At 42.0% G+C, this 16,207-nt stretch overlaps 1 protein-coding gene and 1 long non-coding RNA gene across 2 annotated transcripts; one reads left to right on the top strand and one right to left on the bottom strand.

Moving 5' to 3' along the window:
* Positions 1–2,819: 2,819 nt before the first annotated feature.
* On the bottom strand, positions 2,820–11,483 carry LOC130415269 (uncharacterized). The gene is made up of 4 exons (XR_008905902.1): positions 11,353–11,483; positions 8,948–9,041; positions 7,435–7,505; positions 2,820–3,013 (listed from the first exon to the last, which is right to left on the bottom strand). It is a non-coding gene; the product is annotated as an uncharacterized LOC130415269 (long non-coding RNA).
* Positions 10,267–15,575, top strand: eomesa (eomesodermin homolog a). Its single transcript, XM_056740834.1, has 7 exons — positions 10,267–10,553; positions 11,174–12,013; positions 12,234–12,388; positions 13,153–13,274; positions 13,685–13,843; positions 13,931–13,992; positions 14,329–15,575. Exons 2-7 carry the CDS (start codon positions 11,310–11,312, stop codon positions 15,104–15,106), a joined length of 1,980 nt encoding a protein of 659 aa, XP_056596812.1. The 5' UTR covers positions 10,267–10,553; positions 11,174–11,309; the 3' UTR covers positions 15,107–15,575.
* The last annotated feature ends 632 nt before the right edge of the window (positions 15,576–16,207 follow it).

A 16,207-nucleotide genomic window follows, 5' to 3' on the forward strand; every position in this document is an offset into this window, starting at 1 on the left:
ATCTGTGATGAATAAGAATCAGTCCTGTGCAGCAGAAGCATCAATCAGCTCAGAATCACACTTTCAGGCCTCCGCCCGCGCGAGGGGGAGTCCTCCATGAGGTCAGCAAGCATCTATACCTCAGAGTGGGAGGTGTTAAGACAAACGGGCAACAAAAAGAAAGAGAAAGAGGTACACAGAGACAGAGACAGAGAGATGAGACATGGGGTGGGTGGGTTACTGTGGGCTGCACTGAACACCACAAATCTGTGCTTTCATTTTCACTCTCAGTGTTCACACACAGACTCATGACTTCTGATGCACATACATGAACATAGAAACACACACATGCAACATTTACGGAATGGTATTTGCCCGCTGCCGTTGATGCAAAGAAATGGAACTTCCTTAAATCTTAGGACGTCGTTTCTTCTAGGTTCCCACATACTGTAGTAGTGTAGTATACTTTTGTATGTAAACGTCCTAGATACTAAAGTGTTTTTGAGTCTTACCATAGTAAATATTAACAAGTAATATTGTCGCATACATGAACAAAGTGTAGTATTTAATATACCACAGTATGCTACTGTAAAGATTAAAGTATACTACGGTCTTGACCAAAGTTTATCCACTACGGAATATAAAAGTATGCATTCTCAAAGTGTAGTATTTACTTAAATATATCACAGTTTACTACAGTAAAGATTAAAGTATACTACCATGTTGCAACAGTTTATCGACATACTACAATAATACAGAATAGTATAGTAAACATTCACAAAGTGTAGTATTTACTTTGAATTTACCACAGTATGCTACAGTAAATATTAAAGTAAATTACAGTAGTTATACAGCTCACTGTACGATAGTAATACTTTTGTATACATTCAGAAAATGTAGTATTTACTTTAATAAGCCACTGTATACTGCAGTAAATAGTATAGTTTACTACGGTCTTGTTCAAGTTTATCGACTTACTATAGTAATACTACGGAATATAAAAGTATGCATTCTCAAAGTGTAGTATTTACTTTAATATACCACAGTATACTACAGTAAATATTAAAGTATACTACAGTGTATACTACCATTGGTCAACTCCCTGTGCTATAGTTAATATTCCAGAATACTATTGTATACATTCACAAAGTGTAGTATTATCTTTAATATACCTGTCATGATATGGTCACGATATGTCAACTCTCTGGTCTCCAGAGATCACGTTCCCCCGAGTTTTGACTTTAGGACTTCATCTCCCATAATCTTTTGCACCTGATCACTATTACCGGGACTATATATTCAGTGACTCAAATCTTACTCTTTGCAAAGTCTTTAAAGTATACATTCACAAAGTGTAGTATTTACTTCAATACACCACAGTATACTGCAGTTTACTATACTAAATATTAAAGGATATTTTATTATTTTATTTTCTTTACTATACTAAATTGAAGGACTTATCAATGAACAATATGAATAAAGTCAATACATTGAACAGTCCTTCTAGGTCTAGTTATCTGTTTATCATATTTACTTTTTGTTAAAAAAAAAAGAGAGAAAATGTGTCCTGTCTGACCCACCAACATTATAATACTTTGGATAATCCCAGTGTCTCTCTAATACTCTTGGCTGTTGGTACATGTGTGTGTTAATACCTGTTTCTCTCTCTATGTGCACGGGAGAACACACGTGTGTGTGTGTGTGTGTGTGTGTGTGTGTTGCCGTGCATTTAAAAACACGTGTGGTTTGTGGATAAAGGAGAATCTGGGGGTTGCTACACAACAGATTTGTATTGGAGGAAAAAAAGAATATTAACACCAGGTCTGAGTCCAAACTGGGCCGGCTGTTTCTAGACTGAGAGGTCCAAATTCCTCCAAGCCAAGACCTCTCTCTCTCTCTCTCTCTCTCAGGCAGAATGTTCAGGGGGATCTGGACTCCCGTCATGGCTAACCTAGAAGCACAGAAGGAAATAAAAACACCCAACAGACGATCCACAGAAACACACTCCTGTCATGTGCTGATGGAATTTCCCCGCAGCAGCTGATCTGAGAACAGTTTGGAGGTTTCTGGTGCCTATGGGTCAACGATAAGTTTAGAGGCCTTTTTAAATTCTTCAGAAACAATCTGGGAAATCTGAAGCGGAATGTGTCGAGCATTTTTTTCTATTTCAAATTGTTCCATTATTTTTTTCAAGAGTGTAAAGATCGTGATGTTGACTTATTACTGAATCTTTAAACATTAAGCGCACTGATGAGAATCTCAGGGATGCAGGTGATGCCTCTGTGTGTTGTGTTGTGTGTGTGTTGTATTGTGTTGTTTTGAGGGGGGGGGCTGGGTCTGTTTATCAGGAGAGCCTGCTGTCATCAGGCCTGTTGGGTGTGTATTACTGGCTGCTGGAGACCCATCTGATGAGCGTCTGATACTGATCTGAGTCCAGTCGACAGGCGGCCCGTCCAGACTGTTTTACACCATTTCAGATAAATACACAGACCTCTTCTGGCCTGCACCTTCAATATTGAGCCTCCTCATCAAAGATCAGCACTCTGCCAAGTAAAACAGGCCTGCAACAAAGAGCTGAAGAAATGAACGTGATGCTCAATATAAACATTCCACGGATAATCCATACCTATTTTATGTTCATAGCAAATGATGTGGGACGTTTTATATTTTGCGCGTAAAGCTGGATTTGGGAAGATGAATGAATGCAGCACGTCTCTTGAATTCAACTATTTAAATTAACATCATACATCCCTTTAAACAAAAGTGATATGAGAAATGGTGAGACGTTGATTTTGTATCTAGAGAATGAAAGTGGATGACAGACAGACGGGATCGTGTGATTTCTCTTGCTCTCTCTGTGAGGTCAGATTTAAAGCACTAAACATGTCAACATAAGCAGCGTATGCCTGAGTAAACTGAAAGTGTGTGTGTGTGTTGTGTATCATTTGTAGAGAAAGGTGTAAAAACTTCTGACTCACAGAGACGTCTGCATGCGGCTGTTCCTGCATTGAACTGCAGCGGAAAACTGCGTCTGCTGAAGAAACAGAGCGACCAAATGCAGTTTGTGAGTCAGAGTAGAAGTGATAAAAGCTCTGCTTGTTCCAGAGTAACACACTCGTGGGCCGTCTGCGGCCGGCGCACAGGAGTCACCGCGTGAACCCTCTAAAGTGCATGGGCGACCCGTCCACCACATACACACACACAGGGATAACATTAAATACACTGCCAAATAGCACATTTTTCTCAAAGAAACACACACATTTTCGTCTTGACAATATTTTAAGAATAAGCTTCTGTTGGATTAGCAACAATACTCGCAGAAGCGTGAAGTATACCACCGAAACGAACTGCACGCTTTACTGTATCCCACAATGTAACGCACCAGACTCGACCTTTCATTTTCAGTGTGACGTGTGATGTATTATTGTGGCAATTCAAACTGCAACATTTAAGCGTTTGCTACTCAAAAATGTGGAATAATGATGCTAAATAACCACCACAAACAAGATCACTTGAATCTCTCGTTTTGAGTCTCAAGGTTCTGAGATCTTTGAATAATCTCACACGTGTCTCCTCTAGAGATCTCAAGCACTTTCAGTATGAACTCAAACAATTCTCCACACATTCATCAGATTTGACAGCTCTGTCATTTTCTTTTAAATCAGCCGTTTTTATTTCTCCCAAGGAACTAAGCATCTGAGACAAAGTTTATACTTAAAAAAAGTATTTGAAAATCTATTTGAGTGTATGATTTAAAAGCAACAGTACTAGAAAAATGACAACGTAGTTTTTCGTTAAACAGTAAGCTTTCAATTTTATGCAACTAGCACAACCAGAAACACACACACACATCTTCCCGGCTCTTCTTACCAAACATGTATCTCTGGTCCACGCTGTCAAACTTTTAGCACCTGCCATCCTACAGCCTCGGTCGATATGCGAGTAGATATCGGAGGCGAGAAATGGGTCACCGGCAGGCCGTGATCAGACCCTTCCCGGGTCAGTCAGAGGTCGAGAACTAACCAGAATCAGATAAAGACCTGCGAAGCATCTTTACAAAGCCAGAGGCATCACACATACACTGCTCATGTTTGAGGTTATTTAAGAGCATTATGCAGAGGAGTCACCCGTGTGTTTCGTCATGTTATTATATGTGGTGTGAGGGTCCGGTTCCCCTGACTGAGTACGGCACACACATCAGATTGAAGTCACTGCATCGACACGTTCAAACCCACAGAATGTTCAATCCGCAATCTGCATTTGTGCATACGGCTGCTGCCTCGCATGTCTAATCCACCCGCTTTATTGTGTTTCCGTCAAAAACACAATCCGTATTAAATCAAACGTGGTTTGGATTGAACACTACACTTCTAATGCTGATTTGGTTTAAATGAAATTCAAATTCATTTGGCGTCATGTCGTCCTAAGCATGGAAAACACCACACAAAATGTATCATACAATAAAAACAGACGTGTTTCAATAACGAACAACATCAAAGTTGTACAAATCTTGCAGATCATTAACTGTTATTTATAAACATACATTTGTTTTGAGTTTGTGTAAGAGAGAAAACATTCAGGGGTCACTTGACATTAAAGATTATTTATAGAAAAGACAGGCAGCAAACAGCCCCTGTGAAGGGCACTTGATACTCAATGACTGCTGAAGTGAAGTACACACATCCATCTCTTTAAAGAGCGACTGTGAGGAGGAAAAGAGAAGAGATGAAGAAAAGAGCGCAGAAGACCGAGAGGAGCGCAGAAAAAGTGCAGATAAGAGCAGACCATGCGAGACAGAACAGTACAAACAGAGCAGAGGAGAAAGAAAACAAGCATGCAGACAGAGCAGACGAGAGTGCAGACAGAGCAGATGAGAGTGTTGACAGAGTGAGAGAGAGCAGACGGGTGTGAAGACGGCCTGCAGACAAGAGCGCAGACAGGGCAAGAGAGAGCAGACAGAGCAGATGAGCACGCAGGCAGAGCAGACAAGCATGCAGACAGGGGAAGAAAGAGTAGATGAGAGTGCGCAGAGAGCACACAAGAGTGCAGACAGAGGAGGAAAGAGTAGATGAGAGTGCAGACAGAGTGAAAGAGAGCAGACAATAATGCAGAAAGGGGAAGAAAGAGTTGAGGAGAGTGCACACAGAGTGAGAGAGAGTAGACAAGTGTGCAGAGGGCATGCAGACAAGAGCGCAGACAGGGCAAGAGAGAGCAAACAAGAGTGCAGACAGAGCAGACGAGCACGCGGGTAGAGCAGACAAGAGTGCAGACAAGGGAAGTAAGAGTAGATGAGAGTGCAGATAGAGTGAGAGAGAGTAGACAAGTGTGCAGAGGGCATGCAGACAAGAGCGCAGACTGGGCAAGAGAGAGCTAACAAGAGTGCAGACAGAGCAGACGAGCACGCGGGTAGAGCAGACAAGAGTGCAGACAGGGGAAGAAAGAGTTGATGAGAGTGCAGACAGGGCAAGAGAGAGTAGACAAGTGTGCAGAGGGCATGCAGACAAGAGCGCAGACAGGGCAAGAGAGAGCAAACAAGAGTGCAGACAGAGCAGACGAGCACGCGGGTAGAGCAGACAAGAGTGCAGACAAGGGAAGAAAGAGTAGATGAGAGTTCAGACAAGATTTAAGATATCAGCTTTCCTGAAGCTCAGAAGTTAGATCATAGCGCTAACAATGCCAAGGTCATGGGTTCGATCACAGGGGATTGCACATAATTAAAAAGAAATGTTTGGTATAATGCAATGTAAGTCGCTTTGGATAAAAGCTTCTGCCAAATGAATAAATGCAAATGTAAATGAAGAGAGAGCAGACAAGAGTGCAGCGTGCAGACCAGAGTACAGTGAGAGCAAGAGAGATTGCAGACCAGAGTATGGATCAAGCGGTTTATTTACATACATTTTATTTTTAATTTCACTCCATATTTCATCCTGTACGTAACACCTTATTTTTATTTCACTTTAATGTTGGTACTTATTGTATGTCTTGTGTTATATGTTTGATACTTTGGCAATATTGTAAGAACACGCAATCATGCGAATAAAGTACCTTGAAGTTTAATTGAAATTGATTAGATGAGAGTTCAGACTGAACAGAAAAGCAGACTGCTGACGAAGAAAAGAAGTGAGCATACGAGAGTACAGACAGAGCAGCAGAGAATGCAGACAGAGAAAGAGAGAAAGAATAAGAGAGCGCAGACAGAGCAGATGAGAGTGCAGACAGTGGAGGAGAGAATGCAGACAGAGTCAGAAAGAGCAGATGACAGTACAGACAGCAAAAGCGTGCAGGTGAGAACGCAGACAGAGAAAGAGAGAAAGAAAAAGAGCGCGCAGACAGCGCAGACGAGAGTGCAGACAGAGCAGACAAGAGCGCAGATAACAAAAAAAAAACAGGTAAGTGCAGGAGATAAACGAGGAACATGCAGATGAGCGCAGGAGCCTGTACTGAACGTCTTCTAATGGCTGGGTTTCTCAGCTCGCCTCCTGCGGCGGGTTCCAGCGCCGGTATTCTCTAATGAGACGTACGCTGTTAATCCTGTCAACGGCCTTCATGAATCTAGAACCCAGCAAAGGCTACAGCGGCCAGATCGCATCATAAAGCAGGAATGCGTCTCTTTCATGTGTTTCTGCTGCTTATGGACTCTGACAACAATATGGTAAGACTTCCTCCACCCCGTCGTGCAGCCCCTGACCTCTGGCCACCAGGGGTCACCCTGATCGTTCTCCAGCTTTTATGGGTGGTCACAGAACACGGCGGACGGGTCAGGACGGGAGCGGGTTTACGAGGAAACGTAAACTTCAGCCTCACTTGGAATGAATCTGTGCGTGAGTGCTGTAAGTCAACTTTATTTCACCTCGAGGTTTCCTGAATTCAAGAGAGATACAGACACACCGGTGAAGACTTCAAATAATGCAAGGATATCTCTAGTGACCAAGAGCGCTGCGGTTTTACGGCTTGTTTTATGGAGTTTTTACGCAGTCGTCTGTGAAAACAGCTGTAAAACATAACGGTGCGCCGTGAGATTATTCAAATGATGTCGTTTTTATTTCATAAGCGATCGTGTCTTATTAAAGCGTCAGCCAGAGATGTTTTCTTAAAACGTGTTAGGAGTCCTTTATCGATTACATCGAGGTGCCGTGTTTCGATAGGTCAGCCTAACAAGGTATTGACATCTGTTAGGGGGTAAAAAATTTTCTGTGGTCTGACCTCAGTGACAGGACCCTGGTATGATACACGCCTAGAACATTTAGCGTGTGTGATGGTACCACTTCAAGGCACACGCTGAATTCTGCTGTCACGTCGGGTGAACTCGCGGCGTCATGACGTGACAGGACAAAGTCCCTGGCCCTGGACGGCTGCCCATCGTGACCAGTAAAAATGTTTTAAGATTAATAACAAAATTATTATTGTTTTTTTAATTTGGGTGGCTGATTACTGGCCCAAATCAAAAAAGCTCACCTCCAATCGTCTGCTCTCTAGATGTGGTTCAGGTCCTTCTTCGGTGTTTTATCATCCAGCAAACACATCTTCTGAAAAAAAAAACGATCAAATGTTAAAAATGACCTTTTTCAAGGTAGCACACATAAAATGTAATACGAAAAGCGATTGGAGGTGTGTTCAAATCACTAACCCTCAATGTGAGAAATAACCACTTATACTTGATTTTAAACTTTATAGTTCAGGGTGTTTGTATGAGCCCTGAAATGTGCATTATCGCAGTCACATGATGCATAAAATGTGTCAGAATGTTTTTAAGAGAAACATTGAGATCTTCAGTGATTGTCTCTATTTTTACTTTCAGATCGTGTAATTAACAATTCCAAACCACTGTGTGTTAACTAGATTTTCATTTCCATGAATCACGGCGAGCGAAATCCTCACGCTTTGTAAATGAAAGACGTGCGAGGGTTTGAGTCTGCGTGAGCATCGCGAAGAATCTCAACTCATCCGTCATCTCTCTCAAAGCCTCTGAGAGTGACTAAAAGAACGTTTAAGACTTTAACTGTCCCCTATGTATCTGCCCCATCTAAAAGCACCGTATTGATTTTGAGTGACCCTCATCCACACGGTTCTCTCCAGAAGAGGAGGGAGGGAAATATTTGGTTAATAGACTGGGTGGTATTTTGAGTCAATACACAATGAGATAGATGCTCTGGAGCAGAGGAGAGTCGGGGAGATGCCGGCGGCCCCTCTGGGACGCCGCCTGACATCTTGCGCCTGGTCGCAGAGGTCCCAGACCGGAGAGGACAGCAGATTCTTATTTCCTCCTCAGGCTGGCAGCCAATCAGTTTCCAGCTGAGTTCCAGCCCCCCTCCCTCTCTCTTCACAGATTTTTAGCCCCTTTTCCCCAAATTCTTCTCACATCTCTGAATTGCACACATGCAAATGCACATACGCACACATGACACACATTTGCACACACGCTGTCTGGAAACACAGATACAGTTAACACACTTTTATGTTTTTAAATATATAAATACTACGATGCCTAAACGCAGCAATAAAGTACACCGAATGACATTCTTTAAGTCTTTTCACTTTTAATTGGACGGCAGCTTGAATTAATCATCTGAAAGTTTATTTCTTTCAGCAGCGAATCGTGGATCACGCAGAGATCTGTATTCTGCACGGAGAAATCGTTCTCAACTCAGTATTCCTCTTAGCTGGGAGCTAATCCTTGTGAATCTCACACCTTAAAAACTACAAGGCACTTGGGACCCGGGATCTGTCAGGTGAGAACGCATAATCAGTCCTGTGTGTGTCTGCGAGAGTGTGTGTTTCTCAGGTGCTTTGTGTGGATCGTCTTTACCTCACAACCTCTCTTCCTATCAGTTAAGACCGTGATTTGATCTCGAAATGTAACACGACGACTACGTTGGATTGAGAGAGAGGTGACAACATGGGACAAATCATCATCTGAAGCACATTTCAATTATTGATATTTTTTTCATAATGACGGAGTCAAACTTACATATTTGGGGTTAAGAAGAGTTTCCCGTTTTCCTCCACACGAGAGCATCAGAGTCCGAGCAAAGAGGTCAAATCCTTTATTCCTGGTTAAACACCTTTAAAAAATGGCCAATGAGATAAACGTCATTTAATGTGAATACATTTGTATTTTTTTTTATAATATATTCAATAAGTCACAATTTGTGACTTAATACATGTATAAAAGACTCTTCTTAACGTGTCATCGGGCCCACGGCTGTCATCAAAGAATATTAATTACAATGAAGAGCTAAAGAGAATCAGCGGATGGGTTTGATGAAGCAGGAACACCCGGTGGGCATTTTTCATTAAAGAGCTCTCAGGCTGAGCGGGTGACCCTTTCCGGGTAACCGACCATTATCACCACCCGGCCATCGTAACACCCGGTCAGATCACTTCTGTCTTCTTCTCATCTTAAATATTAGGAAGACTTTTTGTGGTCATTTGCCCATTTCTTTCTTTCTCGTATCAGATGTATCAGTTTAGGCAACTGAAGGGTTTAAATAAACCCTCCCGGCTGTCTCTTCCTTCACTATCACCGGTTCCTTCACACGGAAAAATAATTGGCCGGTTTCCCTGAGCTTGGAAAGGGGTTGATCCGGGTGGGATTCTACCCCGCCCCTCTCTTTTTTTTTATTACCACCGCCTGATGATCAAGACAATCACATATTACCTTATGGTGAACTGGGGCTCAATTGTTTTTCCATCTGTTGACCTGGTGTGTTTTTTTTCTCGTTTTGAAAACGTGTTAGCACATTATTTGCATCGTCAAGACTTTTTGATAAATACATCCTTCCTGTTTAAACTGTAATTCGCTTTTTTAAGAGCTTTCATTTAAGATGCACGTTTAACAGCAACGAATAAATGTTCTTGTTTGAACCTTTTATAAAAAAAAAATACTACATAAATGCACGCTGTTTAAAAAAGATTGAATTAGTAAAGAATCGCGTAGACCCGTCCACGTTTTACATTCAAATATTTTTTTGGGTTTGAGAATTTAAGCGATGCCGTTTTAAATTATTCTTAACAGCGTTTATTAAATATATGGTTGACATAAATTTAAAGTAAACATAGTTTTGAACAGGCTATATTTGTTGGTATTATTGGCGCAGGTTTTTTCCGAGCGCCTCAGGTGATGCGCGCACGCGCCCCTCTCACCTCCTTGATGTGCACGCGCTCAAAACAATCTCCAGCACTTTTTGTTTATCCCTGGACTCGAATAAACGCTAAAATTAGACGCCACAAGACACTTTCAATTAGAAATACACACTAGGGCACAGGGTTGACACACAAACACATAAAACGTCTTTCATAGGGGAAATGTTTTAGGCAACGTCACGTAAAAATCTAACTTAAATCTGAAGGTCCATGCGTATGAATGAGAAAAACAAGCAAACAGGACTTACGATAGTCTATTGTCGCCAACATCTCGGGCGCGACGAGAAGAAAAGAGGCAATTATCCGGCGGAGGAGGTAGAAATGCCCCGCGCACGTGCGGCTTGATTACCCCAAACACTCTGACCCGGGACTGAACTCTTCACCATTCACCTGAGAAACTCTCTCAGCATGCCAGTATCGAAATTTCTGTGGTAAGTAGATTCATTTTTAATCGTTTTTTAATGTTTTGGGTAGCCAAGTTCAAGTGTATTGAAATCAAACTGTTCTCGGGTCGGTCGGTAATTGTTTTGTTTTCAGAGAATGGTGTCAAGACACTTTAAAGGTCGCTAAATGGGTTCGAGGTCAGCCTCGAGTTAGCGCTCATTATTTTCCTGGAAACGAATTATTTAATGCCGTGCGAGGTTTTTAATCTGAACAAATTTACTTTGGTTTGTCAAAAACAATAAATAACCATGTTTGGTTGAATATTTTAAATGTGAAGTTATGGATGTTTCTCTTCCGAATAATGAATTGACTGGATAGAGTTTGTTCGTCTCTCACAAAATTCTATAATTCAGGACGATTCTGTTATTTGCGCCATATAAAAAACGACATCAATCTACAAAACCACTTTTGGCTCTTGGTACAGCTTTTCTCTTTAAAATACTGGAACGTCTTTCGTTCGAATAAAATGGACGCTCTTTAAGAATATGCAAATTACTGTTGACTACATGTAATTAAAAATGAAGGGGCAGAGCGCAGGAATGGCCGATGCTCCGCCCCCCTCGTGAGATCATATATAAACTCTCTCGAACCCCTCTGTCACTCACAGATTAGAGTCGAAAATTCGGAGGTGTCGCATCAGAGGTCAAGCTGAGGGGCGCACGGTGCCGCTTCCTAGTGTGATCTGCTTATTGATCTGGGCCTTCTTTCGATTGATCCTCATCTCAATATCCCTTAACTGAAGCATGCAGTTAGAAAGCCTCCTCCCTGGTGCATCTGTCAACTTACCCAAAACCTTCTATAACCTGTCCACGTCTTCAGAGAGCACCAATAACAGCCCGGGGTCAACCCACATCGACTTCCAGGAGATGGATCGGACGGAACCCGAGCAGAAGAAGTTCTTGAGCGGTGGGACCGCGCTGTTGGATGAGGCTGAGAGTGAGTCCTTCCCCGGGAATAAAGCGTCGGCCCCGGACGCGAGGAAAAGTTCTCCCGTGATCTCCAGCGGGGACGATGACCTCTCCAGCGCGCGCCGGTACAACATCGACGAACTGGGCACTGATCGCTATTTCATCTCGTCAAGCCAACCGAGCTCCGACGTCACCAATCCGTGCTCTCTCTTCCCGTACGGGGGTCAGAGCGGGTCGGTGTACAGCGGCTCTAACGGCTCCAGGTATTCTTCGTCTCTGCATTACGGGTCGGTTCTTCCACCCGCCGGCTTCTCGTCCGCCGTGTGCGCCAGTCGGAGTCAGTTTGCAAGCGGCTATCAGTTCGGACAGGGTCCCGGGTGCCTCTACCCGTCTTATCCCGGACCGGGATCCGGTTTGAGCTCGATGCCCATCCCGGGTTCGGGCTCTGCGGCGAGGGCGCAGGTTTATCTGTGTAACAGACCCCTGTGGCTGAAATTTCACCGCCATCAGACGGAGATGATCATCACCAAACAGGGCAGGTACGTGAGTTCAGCTAGCCTACTAAAACAGAGTAAAACAAGTTGACTTAATAGTCAAATATATCAATTGAACACAGGACAGTAATTCAGTGCCTACATGTATAATCATTTTGAACTTAAAATGTGAGCACGAAATTAATGTGAAGCTGTGCATAAATAAAATAAAATATTTTAATGTCTTGAGTTTCTATTAATTTTCGTTTTCATTTTTATTTCGCAGGAGAATGTTTCCCTTCCTGAGTTTTAATATTACCGGACTGAACCTGACGGCGCATTATAATGTGTTTGTGGAGGTTGTTCTGGCCGACCCGAACCACTGGAGGTTTCAGGGAGGAAAATGGGTCACCTGTGGGAAAGCGGACAATAACATGCAAGGTGAGAAAAAAACTCGAGAGAAAACGTGGAAATAATTAACATGATGACTGTGTGATTTATTGTTGTGACTTGAAATATGTGTTTCCCCGCAACATTTGTTTGAACAATTGTAATACAAAAACGATATGTGTTGGTTACTAGAGGAGACTTTATAATCGAATAATGTTTGTAAAATAAAATATAAAATTGTTTTATTATTTTTTACTAAAACCAACATTTTCGTTTGATGCCGTTTTGCTAAACTAATTTGTTAAATGTTTAATAGCTAGTTTTGGCACAATTAATGTTAAAATCAAAATAATTTTAAATTAATATTAATTGTTAAAGAAACATGCAAAAACGAAAACGAACGAATTTATACGAATTTTAATTTATAGCTAAATAAACAAAAATGTGCATTACTTTTATGGATCGCTATGTTTATTAGGCTATTATGCGATAATTCACGTTTCATTTTCACTGTTGTAGCGTGCAACATTTTTCACACTAGATCTTGTCATTGAGTTTAAAAATGAGTGTTTGCAATGTTTCATGTGAAGAAGTTTCATACAACCTGAGCGATTTGCATCTTTCATACACATAATGAGGCTTCAAAACACGTGGGGGTGGATGTGTTATTCTTCTACACCTATTAAAATTATTATAGATAAATAGTTCTTAGTCATTATCGATGTGTTTTTCATGCAGGATAATTAAAGCACAAAAGATTGTTGTTTAATATTAACCCAAAACGTTAATATTCTGTGTGTATATTTTATCTATAGGAAACAAAGTTTATGTTCACCCAGAATCCCCAAACACAGGCGCACACTGGATGAGACAAGAAATATCATTTGGCAAACTGAAACTGACCAACAACAAGGGTGCAAACAACAACAATACCCAGGTATGGTATAAATATATATAACTATAATGTAGGGTGTTTATATTTGCGTAATGGCTACAAGCTGAATTTTTCTAATGCTCTGTAGCATCCTACAGAATGTAAGATGCTTCCAAGCTTAAAAAATATTAAAGTAACCCCACAGGTGAAGTCAGTTCCTTTAAATAATACTGTAGAACTCTAAAGCAGTGAACTGATGCTTCTGGTGCCTTCTTAAGTGCAGATAAAAGTGTATATGTCAGGGGTTGTGTATGTGTGTGTGTGTGTGTGTGTGTGTGTTTGTGTAGACTTCCAGTCAGTTCAGAGGTCTTTTGTGTGGCTTTGACACCTCCGTGCATCTATCTGTCTAACTGCAAACGCTGGCCATAAACTGCACATACACTCATGCTATGCGTGTGTGTGTGTTAAAACAGATGATCGTCCTGCAGTCCCTGCATAAGTACCAGCCGCGACTGCACATCGTGGAGGTGACAGAGGATGGTGTGGAGGACATGAGCAGCGAAGCCAAAACACAAACCTTCACTTTCCCTGAGAACCAGTTCATCGCTGTTACCGCTTACCAGAACACAGACGTAAGCAGAACCTGAAGCCACAGTTCCATGCAGCCACTTCTGCTTTTTTGTGCTGCTCTGAGCTCCTGGTGTTTTGTGTATTTGCAGATCACACAGCTCAAGATCGACCACAACCCCTTCGCTAAAGGCTTCAGAGATAATTATGATTCGTAAGTGTCTTCCAGACAACCGCCACTTTTCTGCACGCCTTCAAACCGAAATGATACAGACGCCTATTTTATATTCAAAACAGTCTTCGTGGTTAAATAAATAAATTGTTGAATTCATAAGCGTGTCACAAACGTACGCGGCCAACTTAATAATTAATTTCAAAATCAGGCCTTAAAAATAAACAACACAGGCATTACATTATACAGTTCTACAATGATAATTCTGTCTCGCATAAACCCTTCCTCATTTTCTGTATTTTCTGTTATATTCTGTACCAGTTTGAATTAATGATTTGAATTTATTGTCTTTCTCTAATCCTGTGGTTTTCCTCTCAGGATGTACACAGCTCCAGAAAGCGACAGACTGACCCCCTCTCCTACTGATTCTCCACGGTCACACCAGATTGTACCCGGCGCCCGCTATGCCATGCAGCCCTTCTTCCAAGACCAGTTTGTGAACAACCTGCCGCAAAACCACCGTTTCTACGGCAGCGAGCGCGCCGTGCCGCAGACCAACGGCCTACTGTCCCCTCAGAGCGAAGACTCGGCCGCAAGTTCGGCCGCCGCCCAGCGCTGGTTCGTGGGCCCGGTCCAGCAAAGCGGAGCGTCCACCAAACTGGACCTGTCCTACGACGGCGAGTACTCTGCCTCAAGCCTGCTGCCCTACGGCATCAAGCCCTTGCCCCTGCAGAGCCCTCACGCACTGGGCTATTACCCCGACTCTGCCTTCGCCTCCATGGCGGCCGGATGGAGCAGCAGAAGTTCGTATCAGAGGAAGATGACCACCGGCCTGCCCTGGTCGCCCCGGCCGAGTCCTCCCGCATACTCCGACGACCTGCTCTCCTCTAAGGACAAGCTACAGGACGAGAGCTCCACGGCGGCCCCGGCGGCTGCATCTTCGGGCTCCTGGATGGAGACCCCGCCGGCCCTCAAGGCGGTGGAGTCCTTGGAGAGCGGCGGATACGCTATGGTGTGCAAGCGGCGGCGCATTTCACCTGGAGGTTCGAGTACAGACGCTTCGCCGACTATAAAGTGCGAGGACTTGAGCTCAGAGGAGTATAACAAAGAAAGTCATAAAGCAATGGGTTATTATGCCTTCTATACGAGCCCTTAAAGACTGAGATGGTGATTCAGATCCTTTATCAATTCTCTCTCTCTCAATCATATTTTGTTTGAAGTGATCTACCCATGTTGTGTTTTGAACCTTTTAACCTGCAGGTGCCAAAGCTCTGTGCCCCGTGCTTGTTCAGTTTTTGCTTATTTGTGAAACATTTTGGGGTTTTAATTTCTCTTCATTTTAAAGCATGCCCTTAAATTCTGCTTTTAATCTTATTTTTCTATGAAACCTGATGTGTTTTTTCTCTTTTATTTAAGACTCTGTTGTACAGTATTTGTGCACTTTAGATTGTGATGTGTCTTGTACAAATGTTCTCATGGCACTGTTATGAAAGGTGGAATAAAATGTGCTTTTCATACTTTCTGCGTTACATTTTTGTTCACATGCAGCTCTTTTATCAAGTTCTAATTTGTAATTCGATATGTTTGAAAATGTATTTATTAGAAAACAGTTCGTTTTATTTGATGGAAATAAATAATCCTTTAACATGGCAATATTTTCATCCATCTCTCCATCATATTTTTGTAAATGTTTTTTGCATCCTTGCTAAACAGTCAAATTGTCTTCGTTTCAAAAAACTAGTTTTCATTCGGCAAATTTGAAACCAAATCTAAATGTCAAACCATCAATTAATTACAATTCATTTAAATTCACGTGATATAATAAAATGCAAAATAGTTTTGCTTTAATATTTATATGTATTTATTTTTAACGAACAATGTTCTCTAATCACATTTATATCGAAATGTTACACTGAAAATGAATCTATTGGTTGTTACTGTTGTGTTTTCTTCTGAGAATCATGAATCTTATCTTCTCGTCAAACCGTAAACGCACCACTGTTGTTTCCTAATTTAATTTAGTGCATTTCGTTGTTCTCTATCTGAAATATTAACAGTGTCGAGCAGGAGTTTTACTCCGGCGTTTAACAGTATTTTCTCCGAAGTTATTTTGGATGATGGAGAGATTTCAGGTTAAGTTTAACGCGCTGTGACTTCAGTTCCTCATTTGCTCTCTTCACTTCTGTTTATGGCCAAATATTTTCTCCGTTTTCAATAAAAGTAACACGTTTTTTCCTTAACTGCCAAACACATTAAC

This window comes from Triplophysa dalaica, chromosome 25 (assembly GCF_015846415.1).
Source record: "Triplophysa dalaica isolate WHDGS20190420 chromosome 25, ASM1584641v1, whole genome shotgun sequence".
NCBI lineage: Eukaryota > Metazoa > Chordata > Actinopteri > Cypriniformes > Nemacheilidae > Triplophysa > Triplophysa dalaica.